Source organism: Arvicola amphibius, chromosome 12 (genome assembly GCF_903992535.2).
Source record: "Arvicola amphibius chromosome 12, mArvAmp1.2, whole genome shotgun sequence".
NCBI lineage: Eukaryota > Metazoa > Chordata > Mammalia > Rodentia > Cricetidae > Arvicola > Arvicola amphibius.
This window is the reverse complement of record NC_052058.2, coordinates 165,332,492-165,349,568: the sequence shown is the minus strand read 5'-3', so window position 1 is coordinate 165,349,568 and position 17,077 is coordinate 165,332,492. Positions and strand designations below refer to the sequence as shown.

The 17,077-nt window shown below is 45.1% G+C and overlaps 1 protein-coding gene across 1 annotated transcript in view; it reads left to right on the top strand.

Annotated features, from left to right (window-relative positions):
* Positions 1–17,077, top strand: part of Uvrag (UV radiation resistance associated) — a 227,010-nt gene that overhangs the window by 116,257 nt on the left and 93,676 nt on the right. The window contains exons 9-12 of the mRNA XM_038314080.2: positions 6,291–6,375; positions 8,632–8,719; positions 9,699–9,759; positions 16,721–16,886. Coding sequence (XP_038170008.1) covers positions 6,291–6,375; positions 8,632–8,719; positions 9,699–9,759; positions 16,721–16,886 — 400 coding nt within the window. The remainder of the gene's footprint in view (positions 1–6,290; positions 6,376–8,631; positions 8,720–9,698; positions 9,760–16,720; positions 16,887–17,077) is intronic.

The following is a 17,077-nucleotide window of genomic DNA, read 5'->3' as shown; positions in this document are numbered from 1 at the left end:
TAAAGAAATAAAACACCTGACAGAATTATATTTTGGTTTACTAGTTTTTCCACTTGCTCCCCCCAAATTTCAGGAAGTGCCACTTAGTAATAACACATTGTAATGAGATGGTTTAGTACTGAAGTAAAATAATGATCACGAGGCATATAAGGGACACAAGACAAGCATCGGTACGGCATGTGTGGGCGTGTGTGGGCGTGTGTGGGCGCAGTGTGAGCATGTGTGGGCGTGTGTGGGCGCAGTGTGAGCACGCTTGTTCAATCACTCAGATCACTCAGATACTATTAGTGGACGGAGCACAGTGATGCATTGGTGTGAGGAACTGGAATGCAGCAATGCATTGGTGTGAGATGGAGTGCCTTGATGCATTAGTGTGAGGTGGAGCACAGTGATGCATTGGTGTGAGGAACTGGAATGCAGCGATGCATTGGTGTGAGGTGGAACCCAGTGATGTGTTGGTGCAAGGTGGAGTTGAATTTAAAGGAGTTCAGAGTTGACTTGGAAGTATTTCCTTTTTCCATGAATGAGACAAAGCTGAGAAAATTACAGCATGGGCAGTTTGCTTACGAATTATTGATGGCCAGAATTCCACAATGTCCTAGTGTTTCTCTAGCCTGCGAGGTGAGGTCACTTTCCAGTTATTGGAGCTAGGGAAGAAAAGCTTGGGAATTACAGGGACTGGACTTCTCCAAAAGTGTGAAAGCAAAATAGAGAATTAAGCTAGGCTTGCTAGGCAAGGCTCCTCCTTGTGCTTTGTGGTTATTTTAGGTAATATTTCAAGCGAGCTGTGTAGCTTTGCTTACCCCCTTGGGCCTTCATGGGGTACGGTACGCACAGAGCGTCCAAATGTTGGGGGAAAGTGAAACCATCCCAATTTAAGACTTTGCTGGGTGAGTGTTGAGATCTGTAATTCCAGCTCTGGAAGCTGTGCTGGTTGTTTAGCCTAGACAAAGTCCAGACTTGTCTAGAGGCTTGAGTGTAGCACAGGTAATATTTTAGCTAGATATATCATGTGGGTTCTCCAAATAGTCAAAACCCCGAAGTCAAAGCTTCCGTTCTAAGACCTAAAGTGAGTGCTGCCCACATCAGTCAGAACAGTTGTGTAGAAGTACAAAAGCCACCAGTTGGTTCCCGTCCCTGCCGCAAGGGAACAGTCCCTTAAAGAGAGGAAATTTTAATCTATGAAAAGGACAGCATCCTAATTCTGGTACATAAAATATGGCTTGGTGGGGAGAGAACTTTTGCAGCCCAAGAATATTGATTTTAGTCATCTGACATCATATGTAAAACTCAAATGATAGTTTATTGGTTTTAACTCTGACTTTGACAGGAGCTGGCCAGTCTGAGACCAAATTCTCTGGGCAAAAGAAAGCCTAAAGAAGCTGTGTTTTGTTTTCTTGATGGAAGCAATGTTCATATTCTTTGGCTGTCAAATTTATAGGCACCAACAGTGACATTTAATTGTTAAAACTATAGCGCTTGCCTGTGTTCCATTGCACAGAGGCTCCCTCTCCGCAGGGCAGAACATTGGTATACGCCTAGATGGGGAGACAGGTCTGCAGGTAGTTTGGGGAATGGCAAGCGAGTCATTTTTTTTTTCATTCTCTCCCAAACACCCATTGATAGAAGTGATAGAGACATAAGGGATAAATCCATAGTCCTCAAAGTTCCAGCACAGAGAAGTCTATTTGGATAAATAAAGTGGAGGAAAAGTGCTGCCCAGACAGAGATGGGAAGGCTGCTTCCTGGCTTCCTAGCATAGAGCCCTCTGGGATTTTAAACTTGCGGTTCCCAGGCATAATCAGCAGGAGCTAAGAAGGGCAGTAGCAGGGAGGTGGGCCTGTGGCCCATTCCATTGCTTCTGCCTATTTGAAGGAACGTTTGATAACAATTTATTTTCACTGCTTTCCATATATAATGAGTTCTTGACCTTGTTTGGTTCAGTGGAATAAGCATTTCAATACTGAACAGGTAGAGTGGAGGTGTAAGTGACTGTGGACTCAAAGGAAGCAGGAAACACGACTGTACTCAGGGCAGGGTCACCCTGTGCCAGGACGGCACCAAGTAACACAGAAAAGACGGCTGTACTCAGGGCAGGGCCACTCTGTGCCAGGACAACACCAAAGTAACACAGAAAAGATGGCTGTACTCAGGGCAGGGCCACTCTGTGCCAAGACAGCACCAAGTAACACAGAAAAGATGGCTGTACTCAGGGCAGGGCCACTCTGTACCAGGACAGCACCAAGTAACACAGAAAAGACGGCTGTACTCAGGGCAGGGCCACTCTGTACCAGGACAGCACCAAAGTAACACAGGAAAGACGGCTGTACTCAGGGCAGGGTCACCCTGTGCCAGAATAACACCAAAGTAACACAGAAAAGATGGCTGTACTCAGGGCAGAGCCACCCTGTACCAGGTCAGCACCAAGTAACACAGAAAAGATGGCTGTACTCAGGGCAGAGCCACCCTGTACCAGGTCAGCACCAAGTAACACAGAAAAGATGGCTGTACTCAGGATGGGGCCACCCTGCACCAGGACAGCACCAAAGTAGCGTACTCTGTTCAACATTGTGGTTTCAGATAAAGTTAGTGCCCCACAACCCAAACCAGCACACCTCAGGGAAGCCATACCGTCACCAGCGGCTACTACTCACCCTAAACTGGTGCTGAGGAACGAGGCATTTTAAATAAATAAATTTCTGTTGCTTCAAATGAAACCAATCTGAGTTTGAGGCCAGCCTGATCTACAGAGTGAATTCCAGAACCACCAGGGCTACATAGAGAACCACTACCACCACCACAACAACAAAAAATCAAACAGCATGAACAAAACCACATTGAACAAATGGAATAGCTCCCCAACACACACACACACACACACACACACACACACACACACACACACACTCACTCAAAAAATTTAATATGTTCACATTTGACTTCCTGTGCCAGCCTAGAACAGAAGAGAGGAGTTTGATGTCTAAGCCAACAAAAAGGAGATAATGCTCAAAGTCACTGCTCTCCTTACGTCATCAGAGAACTACAGTCTCAGGCAGCTGGAATCCAGGTGTGTTCAGAGACATGCGCAGGAAGCTGTGCTGCTCACCACAGACAGAACACGGGAAACATGGGGGCTCTGTAGAAGAGAGTTAAAGAATTCAGCTGAAGCTTTTATCCATTGTTCGTGGCCGGGTTAGGGTTTGTGTGATAGTCACAGGAAGACTGAGGACGTGGCAGGAAAATGAAGACTGTTCTCGGAATAACAGCGTAATCCCTTTGCATGCACAGCAGCTGTGCCCCCTTAGGAGAAGAGGACAGACAAAACCCTGCAGTTCCAGGGACAGACAAAACCCTGCAGTTCCAGGGACAGACAAAACCCTGCAGTTCCAGGGACAGACAAAACCCTGCAGTTTCAGGGACAGACAAAACCCTGCAGTTCAGGGACAGACAAAACCCTGCAGTTCCAGGGACAGATAAAACCTTCGTGTTCCTGAAAGACAAATGAGTGGGCACAATTGAAGTTAGAAAGTGAAACACACGTCCTTGAGTTACTGATCGAACACAGAGAGAAAATGGGTCAAAATATATCCCTTGATATCCCTGTTGTGGAACTCTGCCCTCTGGTCATGATGTGCCATTGCCATATGGAATCAGAACCGCTGTGACTTCCCACAGAGACTCTCACTCACGTTCCCTTTCGGTGCCTGTAAGAGGTTCAGGGGTGCCCGTAAGAGGTTCAGGAGCCAGAGTCCTTGTCACAGGAGGCCCCGCCCCTTTCTAACAACCCCTTCAATGGTTGTTGGAGGAGCGAGACATTTTCTTGAGTGGTGTATCTGCACAGAAGTTACCCGCGCTTCTGTATGTCATCCCAAACCAGACTTCTGTAAATCATGTTTGGTCTGTCTTTGTTGTCCTGTCTGGGGTCAGGAGATGTTTATTCCCATCTCTCCAGGAAGCATTAACCTAGCAGAACTATTTCTCTTGAACACAAGCACAGTGGCTTTGTGTTTTTTCAAATATACATGGAACAGTCATATCAACCAAGTAATCTAAAAATATTATCTGGTACTAAGAAAGACAGAGTAGTTTTCTCAGCAAAGTAAAAATAAATTAGAAATTGCTGTCAGAAAGATATCTGAAAAATTCCAAAAATTTAGGAATTAATACAATTCATATATTACAAGCTGTGGATCAAAAAGAAGAAACGCTGAGTATCTTGAACTGAGTATTGAGGGAGTATTTTGAACTGAGTGAAGATATAACATGAATGTTAAAGGAATACATAAAATAACAAAAAAGCTTAGAGGAAAGTCTGAAACCTGTATTTAAAAAGAAGAGGAAAGGCCTCAAATCAGTAACCTAAGCAGGGAGAAGGAAGACAAGCTGAGCCCATTTTAAACAGAGGGAAGGCACTGGTAAAAGACAAAAATTCACAAGCAGAAAATGAGCAGAGTGTGTCAGCGAAAGTAGAAGTCAGTTATTTGGAGAGATTGTTAGAATATTTAAGCTGAGGCTGGGTATAGTGATGAACGCCTTTATTCCCAGCACGCAGGAAGCAGAGGCAGAAGGATCTCTGCGAGTTCAACGCGACACAGTGAGACCCTGTCTCAGTTAATTAGTTAATTATCTTATTAGCTAGTAGCCAGAACAACGAAGTACAAAGAGAGAAAGCACAGGTGATCAGCATCAGGAATCAGGCGTCACTACAGGTCCTGTGCCATAAAGCAGTGATAAAGTCCAAGCAGGATGGGACAGCCCGTCACAATGGCACCGCAGCAAGGATGGAGAGAGGTCCCTCTGTCTAAATCTAGGGCCACTTGATTATTAACATATGTGGGTGGTGAGTGTGAACCTAATGTCATTTAAAATCATTAAGATGAAAGTTTCGGGAGGAATATTTAGCTTCTGAAGATGAGTGGGGTTCATCGATGGAGTCTGGGGTCTTAGTCTTCCATTTATTGTCTTTATAATTGAAAGAGAAGAAAAAGGAGCTTAGAGAACCCTTGGGTATAAATTGCTCAGGGCCAGGGGTTTGGCTCTGTGGTCCATCATTTGTCTAGCATGACTGGAGTCCTTGGTTAAATTAACAAACAAACACTGCTTAAGTGTGGATTTTGTGCTAAGGTCCAACTCAGCCTACTTTCTGATCCTCCCTGGGTGGGCAGGCATGCAGAAGAGTCCAGTCGCTCTTCCTACCACATCAGTTCATGAAGCCAAGTCCTTTGACGAATGCACAGCTCGGTGTGTCAGGATTTACGGTGTCTCCCTGCCAGAGGACCTCTGGAGATGTAATCAGGCCTGGACTGTCAAGAACACCAGCGCTCTTTTCTCAGAGCGGGGGATGGGATAGGGTTTTATCATCACAAAACTGAGCTTCAGACACTCGATGTAGTCACAAAATTCAGGCATATGAACACACGTCAGTCATTAACATACTAAAGCAAGCACCGAGAGGAAATGAAATGTTTTGTGATAGAATTCAAGTATGAACCTGTGAGATAAAAATGTATAATCGTGCTACAAGCACATCTATAAAGGTGAGTTTTTATACAGCTATAACCTCAGACTGTCACCATGTAAAAACGCTTGTGACATAATGTGGAAAAATCAGAATGCGCGTTTCCTGAGCCCTGTGATTTTTACTAAAATATATACAAGCAAGATGAAGGTTCATAAAACTGCTTATATGAACTGTAGTGTAGCAGTCAAAATACAGGTAACTTTCCTGTTCTGCGTTTTATATTCTCAATAATGTTATGTCAAGTTTGTGGTTGAAAATGAGTTACCCCGTCTTTCAGGAGTGAAGTTTGAAAGTCTCATAAAGGTTTCTTGGTCAGTGTCCAGAACCCCATGGGCAGAGTCTGAGTCCTGCTGCTTGGCTTCTGCTAGAGACTGGACCACTGTCAACTGAGCCCATAGCAGTTCGTCTGGTTAACCCATCTCAAAACCCTCTGCACCGAAGTCCCTTTGCGGTTAACTCGCTACCCCTTTCACAGCCAGGACAGGGGCCGAGCTCTGCGTGGGCGGATGTGGCTGAGCATCAAATCCGTAGTGAGGCCGAGCTCTGCACGTGCGGATGTGGCTGAGCATCGTGTCCGCAGTGAGGCCGAGCTCTGCACGTGCGGATGTGGCTGAGCATCGTGTCCGTAGTGAGGCCGAGCTCTGCACGTGCGGATGTGGCTGAGCATCACGTCCACAGTGAGGCCGAGCTCTGTGTGGGCGGATGTGGCTGAGCATCGTGTCCGCAGTGTTACATTTGCCATTGTTGTCTCCGTCCTTCGCCCCTGTAGGAAGCGCGTTTTCGACTGAGCATGGCAAGCTCCAACATCAGAAGGAATCCCTGAGCGAGCTGAGGAAGGAGTGCACCGCGAAAAGGTAAGCGCAGCTGAGCACGGCTCCTCCGAGTGTTGCAGTACAGGGACATTACGTATAGCAGCATCTTAAAGGCTGCTACTGACTTACATCCTGTGTGCCCGTGTGTCTCAGCACCCCGTTCAGTAAGTCCACAGATATCTGTGAATACTGACTGTATGTCTGCACTACACTAGCGCCTAAACCACGAACACGGTTTCTCCTCGCCCAGGTCACAGCACGGCCACCTCTCGCCTTCCGTGCCCTTTCAGCTGGCTGGCTTGCTGTCTTTAGTGATTTCTTCAGACTTCTGCTTCTTGGTATTGCATTTGATTACCTCAACAATACCTAGAATGTTTCTCTAATCACTGCCTCTCCAGCTTTCTAGCCTTCCTCACCACCTAACCCCCCACCCATGCTGCTATTATTAGGGCTTTTCTCTTAAAATATCATTTTTGTCCTATATTTTCCTCTTCCCAATATGGTGATTCTTTGCTGAATTTTTCCCTCCCTCCCTCCTTCCCTCCCTTCCTCCCTCCCTCCCTTCCTCCCTCTCTCCCTCTTTCTCTTCCTCCCTCTTTGCTAGATTTTCAAACCCCCTTCGACAAACCGGCATTGTACAGCTGTAGTTGGTTTTATTTTCCCCTCACACAAGCTGCCCTGCCCCTAGCTCAGGGTCACCCCTGGGCTTTCTCAACCCCTTCTCTCACTCCTGTGGCAGGTTCTATCCTGTCAGAGTTTCCTTTGAGGAACTGTAGCAGTGGAGGACTCAAGAATCTTAGACCTGCAGTAAAAGAGAGAATATCTGTTCTATTCCCCAGTGCGCAGACAGGAAAGCTGGGCTCTGAGAATCACTCTGTCCAGCTCGCTGGCAGAGCCATCAAGTATTCAGGGCTGTTCAGACAGGAGAAGCCAGTGGAGAAGGCAGTGTTTTCCAACACACGACTTCACGATACTTTTGACCCCAGATTTTCCCATCAAGCCGAATTGTGTGTCTTACAGTTTAATTCAGTTCTGGCACTGCCTGGATACCTCCTGACAGTTCCTCCAGACTAACACTTGTGAGGAGATAACCTTCACAAACTCCAGATGGTGGCCTGCATTTGCCACCACCCAGCTATAAATAGCGATTCCCACAAACTCCTCCTTCAGTTCAATTTATTGGCATTTTATTCAAGGGCCTCACAGACTCAGGGAAACACTGTTTACCGGTTTATCTATCATAAGGGTTGCCAAGGATACACGTAAACAGCCAGGTGGGGGAGGCTCTGTCTTCTCGCTAGGCTTGCGTCCTCCAGGTCCCATCCTGACCGCGTCCTTCAGAAGTGATGCAGGGATTGCTCTCCAGCCCATCCAGCACCATCGTGGGAGGAGGGAAGGGTGCAGCTGAAAACTAACCCTCTACTGCTTGGGCTTTGTAGTGGACCAGCTCTGTCCTTGGGATGTCCTCCCTAACTCACCTCATTACCCTAATGAGATTATCACATGGGAATTATTAAAAATAAAAAGTAACCCCATCATTCAGAAACTTCCAGAGGAGTTAGTTGCTCTTGACTAGAAATTGGAGCAAAGTCCAACACACCAGCCAGTATACAGAGGCCCTTGGCAGCCTCCCAGCCTCCCCTCTGCGCTCACCTGCAGTTTCTGTTCAATGCCTTTTGTTTCTAAGTTTCTAAGACAGGCAGGAAACATCGTCCGCAGATGTTTTGTGTTGACCACATTTGCAAAGTCTGATGCCTTGAGGTTTTGCTTAGCTGTTAGTTTATTTTGTTATTTTTCTTATATCACAGCAGGGTGTTTCTTGAGACAGCTATGACGTGCAGCTTTGAAAGGATCCTTCCTTTCTTTCTGAAGGAAATGCCAAGTAGATCAAATCCTGAAATCAAATCAGCTTCACTAAGTTACTGGTCATTAAACGTTTACTCCCAGTCTTGCTTCCTGATTAGAAGTGAGTGTAGTGATAGCCCACTCTGGCCGGTGGAATAATTGAACACGTTTGCAGTGCTTGTGGTGTGCAGTGGTGGGCGCTCAAGGCGCGGGCGTTCGCTGGCGTGCAGTGGTGGGCGCTCAAGGCGCGGGCGTGCAGTTGACGTATCCTTTACAGCTGTTGACGCAGTGCTGGGCACACACAGTAGCCCACCGTAGAAAGTCAACATAATTGGCAGAGTTGGAAACAGGTCAGGACTCGGGGTGCCTGACGTTCTTGCCTCTGCTGCTGAAATTCTCTGGCCAACAACAGACCATTTAATCTTCTCCGTACTTTTCCTTTCTCCTCGCTAGAGAACTCTTCCTGAAGACTAACGCTCAGCTGACGATCCGGTGCAGGCAGCTACTCTCTGAGCTCTCCTACATTTACCCTATTGATCTGGTAAGTTCCAAATTCCTGACAAGCTATTGTTCCATGTGCTCTCTCCGTGGCTTAGGAGAACATTAAGACTAAACAGCCCGCCAGTCTACCCAATTGGCGATCCCCAGGTCCTGTTGACAGACGGCCATCTTGAGGAACCCTCAGAGCTGACCCTTGGTTTCACACACACAGCTGGCCTCAGATTCCATAGTTCAGTTGTTTTATATATCAGCTGATGACATTGATGGATAGGATTTGTCATCTACAAAAAGAATGCCGAGTTATTTATGGTCCCTTCAGCACCTTTTTATTTAGCCAGTTATCCACTGTTTCCGACACGAGCTTTCTGATATAACATGGTTGCCAAGTGACCCATGTGTACTGGTGTTCCTTACGGTATTCCAGAGGTAACTGTAATTTTCAAAAGTCAATATAAAAGATGATAGTGAAATAAGACTAATAACAGTTATTATTTAGAAGACCAAGTCTGCTAAATTTGACAGTGTCTTTGTTAACGGTTATCTATTTAGTAGACTGGGTTTCAGAGGAAAAGAAATAGAATTTGAAATCTTGTTATTATTTATGCAGTAGATATGAGTTAGTGAGAATGTTTCTTTTTCTTATTTTTTAAAATGGATATCATGTAATCCAGGCTTCTTCAAACATGCTGTGCAGCCAGGAATGACCTTTGACCTCCTAGTCCTCCTGCTCTTTTGTCCCAAGTGTTAGGATTATAGGCACGCTCTGCCATGCCTGGCAGGAAGACATTTATGATGTTACTTTCACGTGTCGTTTTCTTTGGATGATGTACATGTGCTTTTACTATGAAAATGTCAAGCGTAACGAAGTGCAGGAAAGTGGTCTGACAGTTGCCCTGTGTTCCCACGCTGCTCTGCATCTCAGACGGTGACATAGGCCCTGCTGAACTCTAGATTTGACTTAGTGGCTTCTTTGCTTTTTAGAACAATGAATTAATTTCATTCTTTGATTAAATTCACAGAATGAGCATAAGGATTATTTTGTATGTGGTGTCAAGTTGCCTAATTCTGAGGACTTCCAAGGTATTTTATTTCTTTCTTACTTCTGAAGATTTGGTGTATGTGATGTGTGCTGGAATAAAGTTATTTTGATAATTGATACTTTGTCCAAAGGGGAATTTAGAGTTTATGTCCCTTCTCAGTTAGAAGTCCATAGAATCTGGTTCCTGGTAGGAAATGTAACAAAATATTTAGCCTAATCGTGGAACAAATAATTATTGAGTCTTGTTTTGAAATTTAAAAAAAAACAAAAAACAAACAAAAAAAACCCCTCAATGGTCTTCAGATATCAGGCTAGTAATTTCCTGGCCTTCTTAGTTGGTCTTTATGAGAATCTGTGTATAGCTAGGGGCAGAGTCAGAGCAGGCTCTACTCTGTTGTTTATAATCATGTCGTTTCCATTCTGAAAACTATTTGAAATTGTATCTTGTGGTATTTCTGTTAACATAGCTTTAATTTGTCAAATTTTTGCTTCTCACTTTTACATTAGTGGGATTACAGAATTCAGATTCAAAATAGTTCCTGTGTTTTAAAATCTTTTCTTTTTTTCTAGTTTCTGTACAAATACACCAAAAATATACCACACATCTATACATACACACATACACACATACACATATATATACACACTGTGTGTCAGTGAGTGTGCAAACACGTTTTCACAGCAAGCACCTTATTCACCCATTGAACCAGCTCCCCAACCCACAAGACCTTTGTCATTGTTAGCAAACTGTGATACTTTCCCCCCATAGCCTAAATGCTGCTTGCAGTTCTCCTAATAAGGCCAGCTGGACATCCCAGAACTTGAGGGAGAGATTGAACATGGTGCGCAGATACATGCAGGCGGGGCACCCATACACATAAATAAAATAACAATTAAAAATATATTTACTGAGTACCTATATGCCAGACACTGCGCTGAATCCTGAGGGTGTAATTATTGGAATGAATACATCAATACACATTAATTAATAAGGACAGCGAGCATGTTCTGTTCTTTCATAGCACCTACAGCGTACTGAAGGAAACAGCCAGTCAATAAGAATGTAATTAATAACCAGATATTTAACACGACAGTGTGTGTCAGACAGGGAAGGAAGCTTCTTTAAATATTTGTAGGAGACCACTTTAAGGAACAACACTTAATACACAATATGAAAGGGAAAAACTAATTAGGCTCTAGCAGGAGAGGGCGTAAGTTCAAAGATCAAAGGTCATGCTGGAAGGGACTTGGCATTCTTGAACACCTCAGCACTGGAGTATGGAGAGAAGACGGCTATTTGAGGAAATCATGTGCTCTCTGAGCTTGTATCTTCCCTGGATTATTTGCATTGATAATTCCTCGGGACAATTGAATGAGATGATATTTGAAAGAGTTTTTCATGTAGGAAGTCCTCAGTAAACATAATTGGAATTACTTGCAAATGGGAGAGGAAGGAAGGAGAGAGAAGATGAGATCTTTATTGGCACCAGGGGAAGAGGCTTAGAGAGGGGGAGAGGCCAGCAGGGCCTTGAGGGTGCTGGGGGCAGTTTGTCTCTTTCCCAGTATATAGCCAATGCCTCAAGGGCTTCTGAGAGGCTGTGGCCTGCACGGCTTGAGTAGGGAATTCCCTGATGGAAGCTCAGCAAGGTACTCGGTTCTATTTTGATTTTCTTTGAAGTGCCGTGTTTCTCATGGCTTCTATAGCTATCTACACTTAGAATGCTCAGCAAAGCCAAATACGCTCCCCAGTCCGCAAAGCCAAATACGCTCCCCAGTCCTTTAAAAATGCGCAGTAGCCCCTCAGTGAAGAGTGAAATGGGAGATGAGATGAAGCAGACATTTAATTTTAGCCTAAGGTCCCCCGAGGGACGCACGGTAGTATTATGTTGGCATTCTACAGGACACTTCTGTCTAACAACATAGATGCCCTCGCGTTATCGACTGTTGCAGGTGTCCAAGGAATATGGAGGGGATTAAGTCATTGATGTGGCCTACGGGAGATTGCAATCCTGTTGTGGGCATCAGATATGCAATCAGGCTAGGCAAGAAGTGGTTATTGAATACATAGTCTATGTTAGAGACTCAAAGTGGGGGATCAGGTATCCACTCCAGAGAACCAGAGAATGCATGAGCTGTTGCAGAAACAACTCATGTCCCTGTTGAAAAGAGGATCAGAGGGTGATTTAGGTCAGGTGTTGGAAATGCAGTCACGCCAACAGATATTGATCAAGTACCTGTAATCTCAACATTCAGAGACAGGAAGAGCAGGAGCTCAAAGCCAGCTTCCACGACATGGGACTTTGTTTCAAAAATTGCAAAGAAGTGCAGGGATGTTTGATATTGCTGCTTTAGTTCCATGAGACTCCTCTGGGGACAGAGAATTGCTTTGGGCATATTGTTTGTTTGTTTCAACTAGAGAGGGAGAGAGAGAAGAAGACAACTGAGGTGTCAAAAAATTTAAAAATTTTCCATCTAAGGACTCAGCTGGTGGCAAAGATCTGCCTGAACCTAAGGGCCTTTATTCCTGTCCGGATGTCATTTTCTTCCTGGTCTTTGAATAATGACCTCCCAAGCCTTTAAAGACTCAGTGTGCATTCTGGGAGAGGTTCTAGGGAAGGGGCTTCCAGCTGATTTTCTCATGATGTTCATGAGCCTCTGCTAGATAGGGATTAACACTGCACGGGTCAGTGTTTGGGAAACTCCACCAAGGGGCCCACTATTTATTATGCTTCCCTAAATGGGAAAGTGATGGTTAGAGCATGCCAGAGAAAGCTGAGCACAATGGGAGGACAGTGTCCAGAAAGAACGTTCATCTGAATTCCATTGACTGAGACACGTGGCTTAAAGAGAAAAGGGGGGGGGGACAGAAAACAAAAAACCCCAATGTTTGTGCTTGAGTGTTCTTAAGTAATCTATAACACGAGAACCTTTTGTGGTAATGGGACCCAGATGTCCTCTGTGTCTGTGTCCCTTCATGCAGGCATGGTTTCTTGGGAAGGGGAGTCCGTATGTCAAACAGTGTCTCATTGAGAACATAGAATGATTCCATAGACGTCGTGGCAGTGATTAGAGTCTTAACTGTTTTGTCCTGCCTGGATCAGTGGGTGCTTGGTTCCCTAACAGATGCCTCAGGGCTTGGGAAGGCAGGATGGGAAGAGCTTTGAGATCTCACTGTGCAGATGCGTTGAAACACGAACAGTTTGCCCTGCATATGGCTCAAAGGAACACTGAATTGATTCATAATGTTTGTGTAGCTGTTATATATTTGTGCATTTTTTAATCATTGAAATTACACAAAAGCTCCAGCTTTGAATGGGGTCTTACATTTTAAAAACAACTCAGAAATACCTATTATGTGGGAACTGTGGGTTTTTTATTTGCTTTCAAGCTCCTCGAGCCCTGTTGAGTTAGTATTGTCTCACAAACCTAAGTCTTGCAGTTCCTCCCTTGCTCCCAAACCCGCCCCTCTCCCTGTGACTCTGCACCAATGGAGCTATCATTCACGACCCTGTCTACTGCCCAGAGCCGCCTAGGAAGCCTATACTCCCCTCTGTGTAGGTGTGGCGGACCGGACGTCATTAATGCCTTCTGGGAAAGCACACCTCAGGGGGCCGTGGTTTGGCTCTGGCAGATCTCAGAATGCTGAGAATCTTAAGCCTTTCAGTTTTCAGCTGGAATGACTGGCAACAGAATGTGACATGTGAGGTCGCATGACCTGCGATTGCCGCAATCAACCACATGATCTCGCATGTTCCCACTGGGGGCTCTGCGGTGGCTTCCCTAGCAGCTGGGAGTTTCCTTTGGAGGGCATTGAGATCCTCCTGGGCCCTGTAAGGCTCCACCCGCGGTCCTTTTAAAATGCCTTTTAATGTAAAGCTTCAATATTGGAAATCCAACACCACAGTATTTAACCGTGAGGCTGGAGGTGTGCGATGGCCTGGAATGGGAAACTTCATAGGGTGTTTAATAGGGAGAGCGGGGAGTATCGTGGCGGCCGTGCCGAGCGTGAGCGGACTGAGCGGAAGGTCAATGTTACCCGACTCTATCGCCCACTATTCCTTTGGATTTATTTTCATTTCTGTGTGTGCAGTTCTCTTCGAGATGCCTTTTGGTTTTGCCCACTGTGGGGAGGTGATACGCAATCCGGTCTTTGCTCTCTTAATAAAGAATGAATGTGATCAGAAATATGCAAATGTAACTTTTCTTACCATTATCCTTTAGTGTTATGAGAAGCATTAGATGCTGAGGTACTGACCATTAGCGGTTTACGTTTGACTTCTTTGGGAGGCTCATAAAAGGCTTTTTGTTGCTTTCTGAAAATTTTCGACCCCTTACCTACCTTGTCATATAGGAAGGGAGTGTTAGATCCGTAACGGGTAGTGTCTGTGTCACGGAGTATGAGCCCCTGTAAGTCTTGCACCTCCTCTCCCCTCCAAAGGAGTTTCTTCTCTAGGCCAATTCTTCTGCTCTTTGGAATGTTTCAGTCTCTTTCTAGAAAGCAGGAGGCAGAGTTCAGCCGCCAGGAAGGCATCCCAGGCTCAGCCACGACTCCAGACTTGGATATTTGGAGAGCAGCGTCTTTTGAGGCATAGAAGCAGTCTTCCCTCTCCCTCTATGGCTTACGGGCTTTACCAGTGTGGTTTTGACTAAGTTGTCCACTTGGACCCTGTCTTTGTCACTGGTGAGCTGATGGTGTTACATGCTCTGATGGCTGAGATCTCTCAGCTTTAATATCCCGAGGGAATCCATAATTTAAAGCACCTTTTTGGCTGGAGAAATACCCCAGTCATTAAAGTGCTTGCCTTAAAAGCATGGGGACCTGCGTTCCAGTTCCAGCACCCATGTCCAAAGCCAGATGTGGTGGTCCATGCCTGTGGTCCCAGTGCTAGGAGCTGGATCCCTGGGGCTAACGTCAGCCTAGGCAAATCAGTGAGCCCCAGGTACCAGGGATCAGAAAACAAGATAGACAGCCTGAGAAATGACACCTAAGGCTAGCTTCTGCCCCACCCCCACCCCGCCACGCATGCACACACAACATGTGTGCATAAAGTAAAGTACCTTTGGTCACTAGTATAGTATGCTGTGCAGGTTTCTACAGAAGCAAAATTGTTAATAACCAAAGTTTGTGGCTGTGCCTGGGGCAAGAGGACTGGGAAGAGCTAGGTTGTTAATTCGTGGTAACTCCTAGTCGTCTGAAGTGAATGCTGCCCCACTTATTCATGAAGTCGTCTGGCTAGAATGGCAGATCCTGGCTATGAAACCTTTTTGTGAAGTACTACAGAAATGGGAGGTTGCAGACATTTGTCTAAGGTTTATTTTTATTATTTTTAATCATGTGTATATCTGTGTGTAGTTTATGTGCATGTGTGTGCAGATGCCGAAAGAGGCCACGAGGCATTGGATCCTCTTAGACCTGGGCTTACAGGTGGTTGTGGGCCCCCTGATTTGAGTGCTGGGAACAGGACCCAGGTCCTCAGGAAGAGCAGCACATGCCCTTAACCCCGAGGCTGGCCGTCTCTGCAGCCCTGGATCACAGACTGCTCATATGTTCTTTCCCATGAGGACAAAAATGTGAAGACACCGGGGTGGTGCCTGTGTCACGAGCCTGGTACATTCCAGAACTTTTAGTTAAAATGAGTAGATACAGGTCAAACACGGAGGCTCTGTGATAATGTGGGAGAGTGCAAGGACCAGAGCGCCTGGCTCCGGCCAAAGTACCAGCTCTGTTACTTTGGACAGTTCTTTAGTCTCCTTGAGCCTTAGTTTTTGTTTTGATTTGATTTTAATCTGTAAAGTGGATGAGACAGTAGTAAAGAGGAGACTACCCGTTTAGTATTTGTTGGTGAATGGATATAAAGTATCACCTCAGACCAATGCTAGGAAGAAGAAAAGTAGGTAAGTGCTACTGTTTCCAGGACGACCAAAGACGAGCTCAGCCTTATGTGTGGTCAAGGCAGGGACTTCACCGCAGAAGGGGTGGGTGGGTGTGTAGTGACATTCCTACCATGAGAAGCTCGTACACAGACGCTGGAACTACAAATGGAGCAAGATGAAGAAGAGGATTAGTAACTGAATTAATAATTGAAGTTGAAGGTGTCCTTAAGAATCAGGTGTGGCAGGGCCACAGTCACTTCTGTCATCTCTTCCCTCTCCCAGTGGCCGGGCTATCCCGGTCATGTATTACATCGGTGTCCATGTGAAGCTTTTTAAGTTCCTTAAGGACTGTATGCTAGGGAGGCAGTGCTACCCTCCTTTCCTCTTGGGGACATTTGAAACTTTCTGTCGCATTACGTGAGTCCTGAGAACTGAATATTCAAGGAGCAGAAATGTGAATCATGAGTTTTTAGAATGTAACTTGTTCATAGCTTCCTAAAAGCCAGATGCTTGTGTTTGTATGACACATGTGTTTGTATGACACACGTGTTTTCCCTTCTAGTTACTTCCACCTAAGTTGTGTGACTAGGTCGGTGTGTGAACAATATGGTGTTTGATCTTTACTTCACTATGGAATTTACTTCCCCTTCTCTCATATCGAACTCCCCCATGCTTATTTATGCAACATATCCTTATTAGTATCCGAAGCATAACCCTTTAAAGAGGTCGTGTGTTCTCTTACTTCACTTCAGAATTAATCATCTTGTACAGCATTTGGACCATGTTCCATTAAAACCTCTGACTGGTCACATTATGTGATAGAATTGAGTATTAATTCCCCACTTTAAAATGGACACAAGAAAGTAATGGCTCTTTGGGCACACTAAGAACTCTTGCATAAGAGGTGTATCACATGTTGACCTCAACACACCAATCACTGGGAGATAGCTTTAAGAGTAATTAGTAGGCGAAATTTCAAGCCTTGTTAATGTGTTTAGATTTGCATAAATTCAATGCTTTAGATAAGTGACTAATCCTTTATTTCTCACATGTTTGCATAAGACCTCCTCAGAGCTACATTTGTAAGATAAATAGTTGTTTTAATTTCCTCTGTTTTTTAATTCACAGCAAAAGATGATGGAAGCATTGCCGTTGCCCTCGGTTACACAGCACATTTGGTCTCCATGGTTTCCTTTTTCCTACAAGTACCCCTCAGATATCCCATAATTCATAAGGGGTCCAGATCAACCATCAAAGACAATATCAATGACAAGCTGACGGAAAAGGAGCGAGAGTAAGTGTCTTTCTTGTTTGTTTTGAGTATAAGCTGATTGGAAACGTGGTTGAAATGGTGAGTACATTGGAAATGAGAAGTGTCTTCTCATTGAGGACAGTTTCTATATGACCGGTAACTTTTGTCAAGCACACCTCGCAACATGGCGAGACTGTCCAAAATAAGCCAACTGTGGCAGGCAATATGACTTA